The sequence below is a fragment of the Gambusia affinis genome, linkage group LG02 (assembly GCF_019740435.1).
Source record: "Gambusia affinis linkage group LG02, SWU_Gaff_1.0, whole genome shotgun sequence".
NCBI classification, from domain to species: Eukaryota; Metazoa; Chordata; class Actinopteri; order Cyprinodontiformes; family Poeciliidae; genus Gambusia; species Gambusia affinis.
The window spans coordinates 12,105,699-12,125,916 of record NC_057869.1 but is presented as its reverse complement, the minus strand read 5'-3'; the positions used below and the strand labels follow the sequence as shown (position 1 = coordinate 12,125,916).

Sequence of the window (20,218 nt, the reverse complement as noted above, 5' to 3'; positions counted from 1 at the left end):
TCTGACATGTTTTGCTTTTTGCATCGTAAAGTTTTCTTCTGTTTGTGATTTTATTTTTGTTTGTTTAATCAGACTCAGATCTCTCAGATCATCAAACAAATGTTGATATTAGACAAGGATAAATTGATTAACTATAAAACTCAATTTTCAGGTGACCAAATAATTTATACAGAGGAATAACTTTTCAAACAGAGAAATAATTTAACTTTAAACTTTAATAAATGGTTTTGACACCATCTTTGGTTTTTATATTCGCATCACAATTGACTTTTTTTTGCAGAATTATTTTTAATCCATCCACAGTGGAGGCTTTTCAATCATTAAGGTAAGCATCTCAATCAGATTTAAGTCTGGACTTTGACTAGGCCATTCTAAAACCTTTTCTAAAGCCATTCAGATGTGAACTTGTGGTGTGCTTTGACTTTTGTTTCTCTTGAATAAATGAAATATTCTTGAAGTCATAAACTGACGGCAGAACATTCTCCCTCAGTCTTGTGCAGGTTTGTGTGTTAATTTTAAAATAATTTGTCTTACTTCATGTTGTCGGACAGGTTCTGTTCAAGTGACTTCTTGAATCTGATGGTAATTTGTTTACAAAAACAAAGATTTAATCTTACTTCCTGATTTAACACTTTTAAGTAAAATCATTTGAACATTTCTTTATGCATCTCCGCAGCTTAACTTTGCACAATTAAAATTTGCTTAATGATCTGGAATATTGAAGTATTTGAAATAAACTTTCTGCCAGTGCTGTATAATATATAATAATATTATCTTAAATGTAATCTAATGTAAAGATTACTGTATTTTATTTAGCAGGACTAAGGCTTTTTTTCTTAGGGTGGCAAATGAATTACTGGAAGTAATAAATTGTTCTTTAAAGACTCAAATGACACAAAAATAATTAAATTACAGACACAGTGGTGTGGCTGTTTAATAAGAAATGATTTATTTACTAAATGTAGAACATTTTAGGGACTTTAGACTTTAAGATTGTCGTTGTTCTGCTACTGAGACTCTGATCAGCTACAGGAGCTTTTATATGCTTTGAATCAATCATTGCACATCATGGTTTAAATTGACAGTTGTTTCATTATCACAAATCATTTTCAACATCTGCAGTTTCTGATTTATCTATTTTCTGGAAAAGGAGTGCATTTTTTTTTTTTTTTTTTTTACTATGGCAACCCAGCAGTATACGGACGCATTCAGAGGCAGTTCTTGTTTGAATGCTGCCCTTGATGACCTAATTTGATTTTCTATTCAAAGTACTGGGTTCACAATGCGGCCTTTCAAAATAAAACAAAAGAATCTGCGTTTTCTAAAAGGTTTTCAAATTAAACTCTGTTGGTAGGTGTTACGACTGGCTCAAGGTCATAACAACAACAGGAGGAGACCATGCAGTGGTTAAAGTGAAGAAAAAGGAATATTTATTAACAAAAACTACAATGGATTGTGAAAGTCAAGGCCAGTGGTGTAAATCAAATGCTTGGATGTGTTGTATGAGTGCATATGAAAGTGATGAAGTGCAAAAACAAAGACAAACTCAAATGTGCAAAAGGAGGCCGACAGCAGAGCACCACAAGCGGCAGAGCGGACGCCGAAGGCGGCCCAGATGGTGGAAACAGCCAGGCTTAAAAACTCTGCGCTCCAAATCGACGGGCAGCAACACCTGCAAAGGGGAGGAGCACAAAGACACAGAAGCACCTGCAACCCAGCCCACAAGGCCCAGGGCCGTAACAGTAGGACTCTTTAATCAGACCAAAATATTTTAGCCATTTCAAAAACACTTGATTTCTCCTAAAGGGTCTCCTGTAGCAGTCAGTCTAGCAACATATCTGAAGAGATCCTCTGACTGAAGACTGTCATAATCAGCCAGCAGCTCATTTTCCAGGCAGCGGGGACAATATTCACATTCTGGATGACACCATCAGTTGTTGGCAAGCACTGCTAATCCACCTCATTTGCTTTGGCCATTTCCCTGTAAGATGAGTATGATTGATGGAAGATATAACATGAACTTCCTCTTTCTCTCTCTACTATTTGGTCCTGCTTTGCATCCATGAAGCCTCTCATATATATTTCTATACATTCTTTGTGTGTGTGTCTTTTTAAGGAACAAGGGTTTTACTCTGTAAATGTGTTTTGAGGAGCCTATATTTAGCATAGAATAATCCAGTTTAAATTAAATTTAACTTAAACTGGATTTAAATTGGATTTAATTTAAACAAAATTAAATCTAATTTAATTTAGTCTTGATCAAACTCAGAAAAGACTGAAATAAAAGAAATCTTGAATACGAGGCTAGCTCACTTAGCTAACAGGTTAATGTTTACACTCTGCAGAATAAAGAGGGAAATCCACTTCCTGTTGACTGTAATCTAGGAATAGTTATCATGCAACCCCCCCAGACAAAGCACCCTGGGTAGTGAGCCATATTCTTTTAAAAGAAAACCTCTGGAGGCAATATATTGAGGTTATAGTACCAATCATCTTTACATCACACAGAGGTATTTCTGTTAAATGGGTTTTTATCTGATTCGTGCTTGTTTTCTGATTTAACCTTTAGACTTGGATACAATAATAGGAGCTGACTCATGCCCTTTACAGAAATGCATTTCTTCATTCCTGTAAAGTTTAACAGGCTGATTACAAAGTTCCTCTGCGTGTCACGTTTGCCTTGAACCCGGCAATGAGCTGCTGAGCTGAAAATGTCCAACCTTTGACTCATTCACTGACTAATCATGTCCTGAGATTGGCCCACAGTACAAAGAGAAATTCCTCCTTTTTACGAGGAACAGCAGGTTTTACGATCCATCTCTCTCAGATGTTTGAACACCAACAAACCAAAGTTTTGTTTTCCTGCATCTCGACTGAAGTATTTGACACATGATCTATTACTGAACTAATATTTCGCTCTTATTTTAATATAAACTGTTATTACAGCCATTTATTATTTTATATTTGCCCTGTATGGTTATTTCTGGTCAACTAAAACTCTACATTATTACCTTTCCTAATATAGTGTATTTGTATTAATATTTTGAACATTATTCAGTAAATTCAGGTTATTTTAGAATATGACTACATGTGAAAAGTGTCATATATCTGGAAACACAATTGAGGTTTGAAAGATTCAACACTGTCAGATTGACAAAGCGGAGAATTTCTCAGTGAATATTCAGTGTTTCAAAAAATGATTTCTCGACATTATCAATCTGCATATGATCTGCCTAATGTTCTCTGTGTCTTTACAATACTGAAGTCACACATTTGGTCATATTTCTACAAAGAAAAGAAATAGCCTTTATTATCCCACAGAGGATGGATGGATCAAGGTACATATTTCAGCAACAAGGCAGTTAATAGTACTTTAAATCAGAAATACACAAAAATAAAAAGTCATAAGAACAACATACAGTCACTAATTGAAAAATCAATAACAAACATTACATTTTGACGAGTGACATCATCAAAATCATCAACGCACATCAAATATGTGGGTTGATGCTCCAGTGGTTATGGGTCGAAACCAACTCTAAACAGGTGGGGTTTTGCCTTGATTTAAAGGAACGCAGTATTATATGTTTACATATGTATAAATATTTAATGTATCTACATATACTTCCGATACTACTACTGACATGGAGCTCTAGAATTGATCAACAGAAGAATTTTATCTTTTTTTTCATCCAATAATGGCCCATTTCTTTTATAATAATAATAATTGTTGTTGTTGTTATTATTAAATAAAACTTTACATTTCTTAAAATGTTTTGATTTCAAGAAATGTAAAGTTTTATATAATAATAATAATAATAATAATAATAATAATAATAATAATAATAATAATAATAATAATAATAATTTATGATTAAATAATTAATAAAATTATAATATAATACCAATTATTATTGTATAATAAATGCAATGGTTATTGAAATTATTTGTCTTAAATATTTTAATTAATAATTATAAAATATAAAATATATATTATTATCATCACTAATAATTATAATAATCGATAATCAATGATTATTAGCTGTTTGGGTTAGGTTCATTGGAGGTTCTTCTTTGCTTTCATCTTTTGTTTGCTGCTTTTAACCCGGTTTAAAGTGTGTCTAGCGCCCCTATCGGCCGCACATGGAAACTGAAACAATGTGATATATTTCCCCCCTGTTTTCCTTCTGCCACATCTGAACCTTTCTAACAATTCGCTTCCCAATCGGGACTTCCTCCACCCGCCTCCGGCACGGAACCGCACGGCTCGACTCGCCGCCGACCCCCCGGCCCTCCTCCGGCGCTGCCTGAGCCGGAGTTTGATTGGATTAGAGTCGCTTAGCCTTTGCCCTCTAACCCCGCCGATGTTGGCTCGCTGCTTCCTGCTCTCTCCGCTCCCCCTCACCGACTGAAAGAAGGCTGCCGAAGCCGCACGGCCAAGCGAAGCGCTCGGCACCGGACACAGTGCTCGGCTTCTCGCAGGGTGTCGCGGATCACGCAAACCGGAGAACGGCGACGCGAAGCTCTCAGCCATGCGGAGGAAATCCAGGGTGTTGCTGTGTTTTGCGGTGCTATGGGTGCTGGGAATAGCCTACTACTTCTATTCGGGGACAGCGATGAGTCGGAAGGTAGGGTTTCCGTTCCTCGAGTGCTTTTTCTGGCTGCACGGTCCGCCCCAGCCGGCGCCCGGGTGGATGTTCCCTCCGGGACAAAGCCACAGCGTCCACGGCGTGATTTGTGGCTATATTCCCTGTGTTTTTGTCTGTGGATGTGAGCCGTGTGATAAAAGGCCTGCTACTATCAGTGGGCAGGCATTGATTTGGTGGAGATGCTTGTGGACAGGGTGGCTGGTCCGGCGTCCACGGAGCCCCCTACCCGGTGCCGGTGGTCGCCGTCAAGCGGCTGCCGGAGAAAAGCTGCCCCCATCAGCAGCTTTTCTCCGCTACTTTCTTTATTTTGGTCTTTATGAACACAATACGTGTGCAGGCATGCAGAGCAGTGGTTATCAATATGAATGTGCCCGGCCTGGCTCTCGGAACCGGGGGTATTTAAGCCTAAAGAGCACGTCAGCACAAGCTGCCGCTGCTGCCTTCTGAGCAATAAGCAAAGATCAGGAAGTGCGCAGATTAACGCTGCTTCAAATCACTGACATGCCACATGCTCTCACAAAGTGACTTTTTATATATATATAATCAGTGTTGGGTAAGTTACTTTAAAAATGTAATCCGTTACAGTTACAAGTTACCTTGTTTAAAATGTAATTGTATTGTAACTTTTTTGATTACTTTTAAAAAGTAATGTAACTAATTACTTTTGATTACTTTTTGATTACTTTGAGATTTTAATGAGTATTGACCCATGTTCAACATTTAATTTTTGAGACTGAGTGGGAACCTTAAAAGAGCACTAAGCTGAGAGGAAATTGATGACAGGCAATCACAGGAGGTCCACAAGAAGAGATGCCAGCACCAGGCATGTAAGATTTTCTCAGACTCTTCTCATCGGGCCATACTGGAGGCAGTTGACCAAAATCCCAGACGATTTTTAAATTTCCCCCCGGACATTTTTTTAGGTCTGAAAAGTAGGACATGTCCGGGAAAAAGAGGACGTCTGGTCACCCTATGTTGCATACAATGTCTCATGGGAAAGAATAGATTCCAACGTTTGTCATGCATCAAATATTCGTAAAACATTTTTATATTCACAGATGTAAATGTAAAGCAGTGCATAAATGTTACAGAAGAGGGTACTATTGTTTTATGTAATTGCTGGTATTATCACAATTCCGAGATGTTTGTCCTATCGGGGACACCGTAGTGCAGGGGATTTTTGCGCGCGAGCTGCTGTATTCCTTACAGTGTGTTTACTGCCTGTAGGTAAGCAGCAGCTCCGCTAGCCCGGTGTAAAATATACATTGCGTTGGTATGGCGATCGTTTTTTCTGTTTGTTCAGTGTGCCAGTTGGCTGCAGATTGCATCTTGTTTTGATGAGGTTTGATTGTTTTGTAAAGGGAAAATTGTTAAATCCTGACAGTCTGTTTACTGCCTGTGGATGAAATAAAGGCGCTAAAGTCTCCCCTCCACGAAGAGCCCTGTGTCCGATTCCTCTCCTGCACCGAACACACCCCACTTTTACGAAAAGAAACACAACGCAGAGCCCATAGGGTGTCTTCCACCAGCACAGGATGGAACATCAGAGTGGCATTGCGGCTATGATAGAGACAAGGAGCCGTAGCGGGAAACGGCGATAAAGAGCGCAAAGCAATAAAAATATCATTACATATTTCGCAAAGGTTTTTGTTTATATTTTTTAAAAAAATGTAACTAAACTTGTAATTCTTAATATTTTCGGAAGTAACTGTAACTGGATTACATATTTTCTCATTGTAACTGTAACGAATTACAGTTACTCTTATTTTGTAATTAAATTACGTAACGTCGTTACATGTAATCCGTTACTACCCAACACTGTATATAATTAAATGAAAAACACATCTCTAGCACCACTGTTCCAGATATTTGAATGCTAAATCGATTATTCTAACGATTAATCAGATAGAAATGAGCACATTCTTCGATTTGTTCATTTGATACATTAAGGCTTTTTTAAAATGCAATATTAGAAAAACAGTTATAGATGTAAATAAACAGTTTAAATCCTAGGGTGCTGATCGACAAGTTTAAACTGAATGTAGTTTAGTAATAAATTGGATGATTAATTGATTAATCAAATTAAAAAATAGATGTACAGCACAGTTTTCATTTAACTACTTAAAACATTTTTATACCATATTAGAAATACATTAAATATCCAAACAAATCAGTTCCTTATCGTATTCTCCAGTTAATGATTAATCAGTACTAAATTCTTAATTTTTTTTTTTTACATTTCATGAAGTTGTATTTATGTCTTCTTCAGAGGTTTGTGTGTTGCTTCCTTTAGTAGTTCTTCCTGCAGCGCCACCACAGGTGAAGGGAGGAACAATTTTTTTTATCGTTTTGGATTGTTTGACAGTGCGGTGTGAAAGCGAACCGCAGCTGAAAAAATTTAACAAATGTTGCAATTTAGATTTTTTTTTTTTATGTGGAAAATGTTTTAGATTTTTCAGTATTTGAACTATTGGTCACCGATCAGAGCTAATGAAGGAAGTTTAGGAATCTATGATTGATTAACTAATTGTTTGAGAAAAAAAAGTTGAATATTTAGTTGGATCTTAAGTAAGAAAAAAAGCCCATTTGGATTATTCAATATTTTAGCCCGTTAAATGTGAAACTTATTTGTTATCTTGCCTAATTTACTGCATCCTGCTGCTTATAGTAAGGATGCTCAAATTGATCAGAAGTGGCCAATGTTACTTTGGCTTTCTCTGATCTACAGGTCAAATGTTAAAAATCTAATTTTTTCTTCATCCTGTGAATTAAATGCATCAAAAGCACTTTATTAGATTTTTTTTTTTAAATCACTAAATTGATGTTGGCCAAGAAAGTCCTGATCGTTGCATTTTGATGAATGAGAACATTACCTTGAAGCTGCAACTTGTTCTGGCATTTCATAGATTAACTGAGTTCCCACCTGGCAGATTAATCAATAATGGTGGTAATTGGTATTTGAAACCTTATTTCAAACACCTGAGGTGATTCGGATGGAGTGACCCTCTCTGTTTGACCTCCCTGACTCAGATTGGATTAGTTTTAGCCCAAACTTACCTAATAAGTCAGTCAGTTTTCCTCACATGATAGTGTTTTTTATTCACATTACACCCGGCCTGTACATGCAGGAGTCATAAAACACAATGTGTCGATGCATGATGGCTGTTTCCGCTGTGTGTATGCAGGTTGTGTGCTCAGTAAACTAGATGAAGCCGTGTGAACATCCTGTTTGTATTCCACCTGTCTCCCGTCTTGTCCTATCTGTCTCTCTGTGTTTGCTCTGCTCCAGTCAACCACAGAAAGCCTTTTTACTTTTCCATTAGGCTGATAGCTCGGCTCACCGTGTGTGTTAGTGAGGTTCTCACAGGGGTCAAAGTGACACACCCAGATAAGCAACTTTCTCCAGGCGTTGGATTGCCGGGAGCATTAATATGGATGAGGGGATGCACCCGGCAGGTGTCGTTACACAGCGGGGCAGTTAATCAGTTTAAACAACACCGCTGCAGCTCGGGTTGAGTGTCGCTTTCTGTCACTCTCTTCTTAAGTCTGACTGAAGTGTTTGATAACACGTTCCTGCTGTCATGAAGCAGATTTGACAGAAATCTTGTTATGAGCCTAAACTTAGCTGAGTTTTGGGGAACACATTTTAGTAGATGTGATTTACCTAAATAATTAAAATTGATTCATAAATGGTTCTTAAATGCCACTTTAAATCCAAATAAGCTTCTGCTGGCCACGCCCTCCAACTCAATGTTTACACTCGCACGTGAAAATGGCTGCAAACGGATGTGCAATTATATAACCATACTTCATTGAAAAGTAGAAGTAGAGCCTGCTGCACAACCAACAAGAATACAGCAAGTGGTTTCTGGATGTTAAGTCAACAGGAAAACATTTGCGTTTCCCAGCAGCCATTGTACAGCTCATTCAGTGGTAAAACCAGCTGATCAAATGTGTTGGACCTCTGGTTGGATTGCTAGGTAACAGCAGACTGCGCCTTAATCTTTGAAAAGCAGAGGTGGGGCCTCCTGCATAATCAACAAGCATGCAGCAAGTGATTTCTGAATGGTAAAAGCCTAGTCTTTTCCAGCAGCCATTGTTCAGCAGTAAAATCAGCTGACCAAATGTGCTGGAGCTGCTTTGGTTGCTAGGTGACTGGTGGAACTCTCCTGGGGTTGCTAGGTAACAGGGTGGGCTTCACTGAGGTTAACTGGTGACGGGCAGTGGCTGCTTATTTGTGACTATCTTGTTACATTCATGAGTTTTTTGAAACGGCTCATTTTCCAGACACCAAAAAACATTAGCTTATTGCTAAAGTAAGGTAATTTTATTTGTATAGCACATTTTCAGCAAAAAGGCAGTTCAAAGTGCATTACATGAGTTAGAAGGAAATACAAACAAAACAACGAACTGAAAGAAGGACAAAAGTATTAAACTAAATATTGGTTCCCCATGTTTAATAAGAATAAGTAGTCCATAATGTATGAACTATTGGGTGTTTCTCTGGATTGTTGCCCTGATACAGCTAAATGATGGTTCTCCATGTTTTATTCTATTAGTAAGTATAAAACTTTTAAACTGGTTTTAGAAGTAGTAGAGACCCAGATGGAAGCTAGAAAACATTCAAAATGTGAACTTTGCACAATAGTTCCCCTGTAACATCTCTCTGCACTCGACCCTGAACTCCATTCACCTCTTATTGGTCAGGGAATCGCACAGCGCCTGCCTGCTTCCATTCCGCCTGACAGAGATGAATGCCGGTGTGTCATGGCTGGCCCCGATCACTCGGGATGCGCTCGGTCACGGCAGCTGACTCAAACGGCCTCCTCTGAAGGAATCTCAAGCGGCCCTGTCTCTGCGAAGAGAATTAGTTCAGCTGGCTTCTTCGTCTCCGTCACACACCGCTCACGCTCCGGCTCCGCGGATCAAAGCGTGACACTCCAAAGCCTGAAACTTCCTCTGCTTGGGAGAACTCCTCCTCAGAGTGTGTAGACCAATTTAATGACAAACCTCAATGTATTTTATCTGAATTTCATGTGGTTGTCCAATGCAAAGTAGGTGATGAAAGTAAATCCCTGACCTTTGTTACATCTTGTCACTGATTGCAGCTGCAAACATTATTCGATTTTATTGGGTTTTTATGCATAAAGGCCAATACAAAGTGCTGGGTTATTGCGAGGTATATAAAAGGCTTAAGAGTTGTCGTCTCAATTTTCGATAAAAGGTATAAAATTCGGGAAAATGCCGAGATCTTCCATGTTTGCATAATAGTTCCTCTGTGATTTCTAAAAACATTGCTTTATTTTTGACACGTGCATTCTCGAAAATGTCACGTACATTTAAAGAATTGGTTTTTGTTTCTAAATAAAACTCGAGTATATTGTAGGCTGAAAAATCAGAATTATTGGGATTACTAAAATAATTGTTAACTAATTTAGTAATTGATCAACTGTTAAGAGTATACAAACTCAAAAAAGACTATTTGCCAAAGGAACAACACATTCAGAGCAATAATTGAGCCAAAATTGTAAAAAACAAAAAAATAAAAATGCTTTTTGCATTATGATGCAAAAAACCTTATTTTTCTGTTCTACCTTGAACTCCTCAAGTGGCAGTTTCATCTTCACCTGCTTCAAATTCAGTAAAAAAGTGCATTAAGTGTCTTTTGCTAATCTATTATTAATATAAAATATAACCAACCGATCAGCGCAGCACTACATTGTTGAGGTTTTCACATGTTGATGCTTCCTTAGCCTCGTTTGATCAAGTGTTCACCAAAATAAGGTATGTTAGGCAACAAAATTTTCACTTTCTTATTCGAAAGATGAATTGTACAATTTGTTTATTTGCAACTTTTAACACGTTTCTAAAGTTGTATGAAATGAGCTCAAGTTGTTACAGGAAAAATCATGCAGAATGCGCCAATTTTGTTTTATCCAATTAATTGCCAGAATAATCGATGACCAAAGTAATCGCTAGCTGCAGCCATAAAATCATCTAAGATGGTTCTTGATATGAGGTGCACAGGGTAACATCTGCCTCAAGATAAACGGTGTGATTGCGCACACATGAATTCACGTTCCTGCTCTCATCCGAAGGGGAAGCCGAGCCTCAAGCATCAGGGGAGTCTGAGTGGGTTTTGTTCAGGTTTGCATTAGTCGTCTGAAGGTGGAGCTGAAATTCTGCGAGTTCTTCCTCTTTCAGAAACCCGAAGCAGGGAGACGAGCTCAGTGGGGAGTCGGGCTGGTTCAGTGAGCTATCTGCAGCTCCAGGCCTTCAGCCTCCACCTGTCTCTGCTGGTAGCAAAGATTGGATTTGTGGATACCACCGTCTTTTATCACACACAGCATGGCTCCTCTGACTCTGTATCTGGCTGCTTTTAAAGCAGGAGCTTTTTTTTTTTGTTTGGGAGAAGTCAGCGTGAAAGTGAGGCTGCCTCGTTAAGCCTCGTTAAGGGCGTGGATGAGTTTTCTGTTTGGTGGTTTACAGAAGAAATGGGAGATCGGAGTAGAGCTGAATCGATTAACCGCAATGAATTGATTATTTGAATAATTGTCTACAAATTTACTAACTGATTAATTGTTAACCAGAGTATACAAAGTCAAAAAGGCCATTGAAGATCCAAAAAACATGTTTTTCTGTGAATCGGTTCTATCTTGAACTGCTCAAGTGGCAGAACTCCATTATTTTCATAATGGATTCATCACGATTAATCTGATTAATCGTTTTGGCCGTACAACATATTCTGGTTTTATTTTGAAGAATAGCTGCAAGAACAACACGCTCAGAGCAGTAATGAAGCCAAAACTGAGGAAAAATGTGTAGATTTTGCATTAAGAAAACGTACAGAACTCCTCAAGTGGCATTTTTAGCTTCACCTGGTTCAAATTCTGTAAACAAAATCTTCTATTTGGCACCTTTTCCATCCAATTAATTGGTTAATCCAGTGGTTCCCAAAGATTTTCTTCTACGCCCCCCTATGGATTACAATAACCCCCCACCCCAAAAAAAAAAAAAAAATCAACTGGGCACACACATCGTTCAGCCAGACTTTGACATTTGATTGCATTATTTTTGTTTATTTGCATCTTTTAATGTATTTCTAATATTTTACAAAACTGCTTAAGTCATTAAATAAAAATTCTGCAAAATATGCCAGTTTTTTATCCGATTAATCGGATTAATTGTGAAAAAACGATACATGCATCGATTACTAAAAATAATCGTGAGTTGCAGCTCTACACTGGAGCATGAAATTCCCAGATTGTTCATATTTTCACCCATAATCGTACCAAAATCTCTGACTTGCACCTTTTATTGGTGTGATTTCTGTCCTGAAACCTGTTCATACGCTGCTTTACTCATAATATTGATCGCACATGTTGGGGTTCCTGCTACAGAGGGACGCATCTCTTCAACACCGGCGAGGCTTCAGCTGCTCCATGTTTACGCTGCCAAAATATAATATAATCTCACCCTCTGTGCTGTTTCATTGAGCCAACCCCAAGAATCAGTGACTCAAATTAAGCAGAGAATCTCTGAATCATTTTTATTTAAGAGATTTTCAACCTAATCCGTCTGTAAGCTTAGAAATAATTGTCAATTAAAGTTGGGTTGTTTTATTTTAGCTGGAGAAAGAGTTTAAAAAAAATTCTTTTAGCCAAGAATCTACTTCAGTCTCATTAGAGTTGGTTAACTTTACGCCTGTGAGTGTCGGGGAGAAGACGCTGCAGCTGTGCTGCAGCAGCGCCGCAGATGTGCGAGTCTGTGTGGGTGGTTTCAGGGCCGACAGCTTCTTTTCTCTGGGGACGGCTGTCGGTAAATCTGGGAGACGAGAAACTTATCAGTGCAGCGTCTGGATCTGGAAAGGAGAAATTAACACAGAGTTGTTGCAGTTTACATGAAGGAAAATGGTTTCCCATGTTTGTGAACCTGCACATTGTTAAGTTGTTTTAAAATGAAGGTGAAGTCAGAAACTAAACATTTGTTTTTCTAAGTTTTTGGAGTTTTATTTCAATGTGGAAAAGAGTAAAAGTCATGCTGGTATTTTCTCATTCTTCTTTCTAAATGATATTATGCTAATTGATCAAATCTGCCATCAAACATAATTTTAATTCCTTTGTAATGAGATGCAAGAAAAGTGTAGAAATTATGAGTTTTCTCTGGACGTTTCAAGCATGATGCGATGGAAAAAAGTTTGAATGCATTTAACTTTCTCGATGGGGACCACAGTTTCAAATTTTACATCAGAGGATGTACAACTTGATCTAATTGCTTTTATTTAAATTACAAGATGATATAATGCTTATTATTTCTATGACAATGTTATCTAATAATCATTTATCACTTTTTTTGTCGCTTAATTGCAGCTTTTAATTGAGAATAGTTGAACTACTTGTCACTTTCCTTGTTAGAATAACAAGCTAATATGTGAAGGATATTTGGTTTGGTAGTCCTGTCAATTTTCCAAAAGCTTTGTAATACAGAAAATTTATCATTTTAAGTTTGCCAAATTCATTTTAACTGCTTTTGTAAAAGGTTGTTGAAGCACAAATGTCCTACGTTTGTATTGGCCTTTCGAGTGCTTTTTTCTTTTAAACCTCAAGTTGAGTTTACTAGACAATAAACTACTGAAATCTGGAGGAAGAAACCACAGCAGCAAAGGACTGATAATGGGACTGCAGTAGATCCCAAACAGGAGAATAAATAGTAATATCTCCTTGGCTGGCTTTATTTCTTGCAGCTGTATGCAGTTTGTGTGCATACAGCTCTAAAACCCAGTTGCCATCTAATGGCACCACTACAAGGAGATAGAGCCTGAAAAACGGCCAAGAAATCTTAATGTCTGACATAAAACCTCCTTTCTGTGTCTGCTTTTCTTCTACTGTACCCCCTCTGTCATTTAAGCCCTTCTGCTGAAACGCAGCAACATGTTGGATTCATGTCTAAGTTTTAAACTGATTACTTTCCTCTCATGTCGTATTTGTTTTTTTTCCCTTTCTGCCAAATGACAAACTGTAATGGGAAAGTTGAAAGGAGCGATGATATCTATTGTTCTTTGAGCTCACGCAGAGAGGGAAAGTTTTCAAAGAGACGCTTCTTATTATCACATCAAGAGAAAACAGAACAGCCCTCTATTGTTCAGCTTATTGCAGAGCGCCGTATTAATGTAGCCGTCGCAGCTTCACAGTCGGGGCTGACAGCAATCTGTGCTGCTGTCGGGATACATTTACAAATTTGCAGTTTATATGGTGCCGAGTGGTCACGGTGTTTTGGCTGTGACCTTTCCACAGCAGAGGCATTCAAATAGAGAGAATTACCTGCAGCGCTCCCTCCATCAGCGCTGCTGTGATGAGGCTTTATTGGCTGCATGATTCCTCACAACTGTAAAGTTTCAGCCTCTAACAGAAGTCTAGGTTAGAGGACAGATATTGGCTCTTGTTTTCAGCTTTTTTTTTTATTAAACAATCCTTACAAATCCAAGGAGATAAAAGACAGACTGCATCAGCATATGTGTCAGATATTTACATTTTACACTTTGGCATCTTTTTTTTTTTTAAGCTACTCCATCTGCCCCATTTCATCTGTTTGTTCCTGCAGACGAATCAAGTGGCAAACATAGTCAGAATAAATTAAGGTGCATAAAAACAGGCATCCTGTCCACCCACATCCTTCTCTCCCTGGTAGACAAAGCAGATAAACGTGTGATCTGCCATATTTGGGTCACAGGATCCTGAGACTGAGTTTGTACTTCTGCCTTGAATTCATATAAGATTCATGTCTTTGTTCACTGTTTTTGTGCCTAAGCAGGAAGACATTTACAACATAAATGTTACTTTAAAACGGTTTGTGATGCACTGCAGATCCAGAACGCTGTTTTGTTTGTTCCCAATTAAGGCTGGGCAATAAATTAATAGCAACATATCGACACATGATCAGTATCAATAGATGAAATGTCTAATATTATGTAGTTTCACTGAACTCTGATCCAGAACTGCACAGCATTCTGGGGGATGTAGGCAGAAGAAAGACGTCAGCCACTTAAACTCTCAAGGATGGTGGAATCAACTAACTTGCTCTTTGGTTACCTAGCAACAACTAACTCACTCGTTCTTGGTTACCTGGCAACAACCGGTTGAGTAACTGGCACAGCCGCAGTTTCATGTTTCACCACTGTGCTTCATAACTGCTTAAAAATAACAGCATGATGTGAAAACTGTGGATAAAACAGGAAAGGTCGCCTCACCAGTTTCACAGTATTTCAGATATTTGAAACAAAAAACTGATCAATTTTATTGATCAGTATTTTGACCAATACGCTTTTCAGCCATAATAATGTCCCGAACCTAACTGGCACCATTTTTAATTCCAGGCAGGAAGTTGTGGTTGTTTTTGAAGCAATCTTATTGGCTGACAGGTTTTATTTTTACGCTACACTGCCCCCTGTTGGTTTGGCATGTTTGTTCGGGTTCTTTTGGATGAAAACTTTTCTGAAACCGATCCTGCATGTATGCTGGTATAATATTTTTTAAGTTTTGTGACAGAGACACGTCTGTGCAAGGCTCAGATCGATTTGTTTCTGCGTGTTGACTCTAACAACAAAGCAAAGCTTCTCTTCTGTTGATATTTAAAGATTTTTCTGGCATGAAATATTTCCACATCCATCTGACCTTTGTTCATTTTAGCTCTCTTGTGTTAAAATGCCATCCTTTGAAGCTCCCATCTGTAATTCACTGTGAATGCCACATCCTTCTCCATTTCTTAGCTTTCATTATCTGACTCCAGCCTTTCTGGGCCAGCACTGAATGAATGAACAATGTGCCATTTCTTGTTGTGTCACTTTTCCGGGTTTTGAAAGCGACATGAAGGACAGATATTACCAGTTTGACCACTGGGAACAGACACAGTAGAATCCGGTCTGGTCGTAAAGCAGGTTGTTCTTTTGTACAGATGTTCCAAGCAGGTTGTTTTCTGTGATCTCAAAACCTTTGTATGATGACGAGGCAGACTGAGGTGAACACACACTCACAGAAGAGGGTAAAAGTTTTAAAGTTATGGTCCAAGTTAAAGGAAAGGCCTGTAAAGTTGTCTTTTCACTGTATTGTGAAACGAGTTTCAGGAAGCAGAGTTGCTGACGCGGTTCTACTTGCCTTTACTGCTCCCTTTAAAAACGGAGGAAGAAACCTGGATGAATAACAGCCACTGGAACAAATATGTGACTTTTGTTGTTTTTGATAGAAGGAGAAGGCTTAGAAGTACACGTACAGTCCAACAATTAACCTTTTAGGTTTAAGACGGATTCTTCCTAGACCTTTGAGTTTGTGTTAAAAAATAATGTAAAAATCTATAAGTGGAGTTTCTTTTTAAAGCTGCTGGAGTTCTGATGAAAAAAACATGAATGGTGCACATAAAAAGACTCGTTAGATGGCACTGATACTGCTGTTGTGTAGGACTCCCTGTTCTGATGGAGACCTTGGTTAGTGGTGTAGTATAATTAAACCTATTTAATGTAATGTCTGTTATATTTGGTTTGGTTTTAAACCAAACCCTTAATTTTAACACAAATATGTTGAGCATCCACAGAGAAAAGCCTCTGGCTCGCCTATTTTCAAGTTTTCGTAAAGCTGCAACCTGCTGATTCTGATTTCACTGACGTAACTCTTGAGATGTGTTGCCGTTGTAATTTAAATCAAAATTATGTTAACAACTTTTCACTGTAAAATACTAAAAAATCTTTGCTTAGGAAATCGACTAAAATCAATCAGGCTTTTTAGCATACAGATATGTTTTATACAAATAACATCAAGCTGATTAGGAATACTGTACACCTTGCTAGGTGTCTACTTTAGATTTTTGAATGTGTACCAAATGCAGCAAGTGGTTTTTGAATGGCAAGTCAATAGCAAAACATTTGCCTTTTCCAGGAGCCATTGTACAGCACATAAAGTGATAAAACTAGCTGACCAAATGTGCTGGAGCTTCGGTTGGGTTGCTAGGTAACAGGGCTTGGCTTGGCTGGGGTTGCTAGGTAACAGTGACCAGTGAAGGTGACTTAAAAGTTGGGAGGTTTTTGAATCGGCTTTCAAAAACCTCATGTTTTTTTCCAGACACCAAAAAGCATTAACTTATTGCCAAGAAGCAGCTGTGTGTGTGTGTGTGTGTGTGTGTGTGTGTGTGTGTGTGTGCGTGTGTGTGTGTGTGTGTTAGTGTGTGTTTTTAAGCACTTGGTCTGTTTTTAGAAGCAGTTAGGAAGTAGAAATGGAAATAGAAAAATGTGCAAATAGTGAAGTTTGCATAATATGTCCCCTAAGATATAAGTGAAATTAAAATTTGAAGCTGTCTTTAAAATATTTTATAAGTGAGTGAGTTCAATCTGTACATAGCATTTTTTGTGTAATAGCTCTTATTTTGTCTGAACAATACACGTAAATAACCCTAAATTAAGCTCCTTAATTGTTTGTATCCCCTTTTTTTTTAGCGCTGAGATCTTTTACTTAGTTTACTTACTTATTGTTATAATTTATGATGAACGTCCGGTTTTTGGTTTGGTGCTTTTATGTTGATAGAATAACTTCCGCCTTATGTATTATCGAACGTTAGCTTAACGACAAAGGACGGACAACAAGTTGTAACGGAGTTGAAGTGTATCTTGTTAGCAGTCCCCTTGAAAGAGGCACACAAGGTATGTTTATTTTGTAAATAAGTATATTTTTAATACTTATTTTAAAACTGTGATTTTTTTTTTACTGCATGAAAAAAGTAGAGTATAGCTTTTTGATATTTTTAGTTGTAAACGTTATTTTTGAGTTAGCAACATCACGGTTATGTTTACACTGTAGCTTACTCTGTGTTTTGTTGTTGTTGTTGTTGCTGTGTGTGTGTGTGTACATACAGCTCTTATGGTGAAACTAAGGGTTTATTTTCATTTTAATCTACGATACATACAGGTTCGCCAACTGAAGGGCTCAAACCCAGCAGGATTTTGACTAGCTCAAGGTCTTATGAAGGAAGAAAGTCAAATAAATGTGTGTATTTTCATGAAACCTGCAAAAGAACCAATAGAATTTCATAGGCTGACATTTTTTTTTTTCTAAGTAAAAGTTGATTTATCTGTGTTTCTTCTGTACGTTGGAATCAGTTTCCGGTTTACAGTCATCTGTCTGTGCCAAAGACACATGTAATCTGGGCTCTGGGAGCGGGGCCAGGCTGTGCACATGCAGTGTCGTAACTCTGTAGTTTAACAGATTGTAGGATTTTTTTTAATCAAGTCAGATGTGCAGTTGGTTTGAAAAGAAGAGAAAATTTCCTCCTAGTACTGCAGTAATGACAAAGCTGACAAGGTTTTTTTTAAAAGTTTTTAAATGCAATATTAGAAATACATTAAAATACACAAGTAATTACATTCTTTTTTCAGATAAGGAAATAAATATTTTATTGAAAGTGAAATAACAGCATTAATTTAGTGCGTCTTGATTATTTAAAGATAATAAGATCTGCAGATAATAAAAATACTTCTAACAATACCTTCTGCTTGACTTAACATCAATAGCTAGGGATACTATATTATTTTGTTTATTTTTTGGATTAACCGATTAATATCAGATTTTTCTTTTTTACTTTTCACAAAATTGGAACTAGTTGAAGCTCAAACCGCCACTTGAGGAGTTTTTGGTAGAATATTTTACAGACAAAAGTTTTTTTTTTATCTTAAATGCTAAATATATATACTTTTTGTACAGTTTTGGCATATTTACTGCTATAAGTATGTTTTTTTTTCCAGCAAATAGCCTTTTTTGAGTGTATACTCTAGTTAACGATTAATTGATTACTAAATTAGCTGATGATTATTTTAATAATCTGATTCGATTTGAATACAATTTTTTTTCAAATAAAGCAACTGGATTGGGCTACATTACATTTACTGAATTTGAAAAATACCTGTAAACTGTGGTATTTTAACTATGTTATCATACTGTAACAGTCTCCTATTAGCCTTTGCACAAATGTAGGCCTTTAAAATTCATAAATAAATCCAGGTTTTCCATGTAATTGGTTCTTCTAAAGCAGCTGACCACTGTGGGAGCCCGTTCACCTACATTTACCCTCAGATTTTACAGACCCAACAGAACTAGGCCTGTGACTGACTTTAGGCCCAGTTAATCCAAAGTTTCAGCAACCAAACTTATGAAAAAAGTTGTACCAAACCCAAAGCTCTTGGGTTTCTTGTGCTTTTTTCCCCCAACTGTTGCTGTGTTTCAGCTATAAAAGGTTGGTTTGATTTATCTTTGCTTTCAGCCTGGTGTGGGTGGAGCAGCAGCCCATCAAGATGAGCTAAAAATAGCTAAAGGCATCCAACACCGTCGCTTGGATTGGTTTGAAATGGCTCGTTTCACGCGTTCCCTGTTGCCTGTTAAAATGAACCGGAGTCCAGCGTCACGTTTGAGTCGCAGCCAAATCTGCTGCTCCCTCTGCTGCAGACGAAGCTTCACTGGACGGGCCCAGGCTGCAGTCGGAGCTGTGGCCCCTCTGTGATATTCAGAGTTGTGTTGGTGCTTCCTCCTGTCTATCTGTGGAATATGTGGATTGTTTGTGTAGATCAACACAAGCTGCTGGCTGTCAGCTTTGTTTGCTCCTGACTCGCGCTGTCTCACCTGTCATCCTCCATCTCTTCTCTACGTCTCCTTCTCGCGGCCACCCGTTAACAAGATGGCAGCCGCAGACTGTGGCGATGCTCTTACAGGTCAGAGTTCTGCTGTCGGTGAATGATTGACTCAGCAGTGTGTAAATACAGCAGCGCCTCGATATCTGCAGCCTTATCCGGTAATTGGTGAAGTCTGGATGCTGCTCCTGTCTGCCGGCTAATTAAAATGCAGGAACACGCCAGAATGAAATTACACTGTCAGAAGTTCAGTGGCAGGGCTCGGACAAACTGTGACAGCAGGCAGGTCACAGCTACTCCGAGGTTTTTCAGTCTCTCTTTGTTGTCTGACTACTGAGCTCTCATTAGCTTTTACTCAAACAGAAACGGTAAAATATGACGGACAATTATTATTTGATATGTTTCAGCTGAATCCCATGAAGTAGATCTAATTTCTGAGTGTGCTTCTACCATAATGATGGCGAAGACGATGATTTAATGATCGTGTGCATCTCTGAGGACTGAAGAGATGAAACATGAGGGAACGAGGCCTGTCACGGTAACAAACCTGGCCGGACGATAAATTGTTCCAGAACTTGTTGCGATAAAAGATAATATTGTTGTTTTGAGGCCATTTTCAAGTAATAATGGCATAAAAATGCAAGAACACGTTCCCAAATATCTTGAATTGTAATGAACCTTTAAACACTGGAACTGGAAGACATTTTAAGTATCCAAAATAAATAAACAACTAATTAAATGAATTATGAAGCATCTGTGAACAAAATTATCTTTCAAAAATAGTTGAGCTCAAAGCACCAGACTGACGACTTTTATCATTCAGTTTTTGGAGAAAAAAAAAGAAAGAAAAGAGAAAAACAACAAATCAAGCAAATGGAAATTATTGAGTTTCTTTTAATTTATTATGTGA

General features: G+C 38.0%; 1 protein-coding gene across 1 annotated transcript in view; it reads left to right on the top strand.

Moving 5' to 3' along the window:
• Window positions 1-4,125: 4,125 nt before the first annotated feature.
• Window positions 4,126-20,218, top strand: part of galnt2 (UDP-N-acetyl-alpha-D-galactosamine:polypeptide N-acetylgalactosaminyltransferase 2) — a 71,158-nt gene continuing 55,065 nt past the window's right edge. Inside the window, exon 1 of the mRNA XM_044136020.1 lies at window positions 4,126-4,628. Within this exon, the coding sequence (XP_043991955.1) occupies window positions 4,533-4,628 (96 nt within the window). The 5' untranslated portion in view covers window positions 4,126-4,532. The remainder of the gene's footprint in view (window positions 4,629-20,218) is intronic.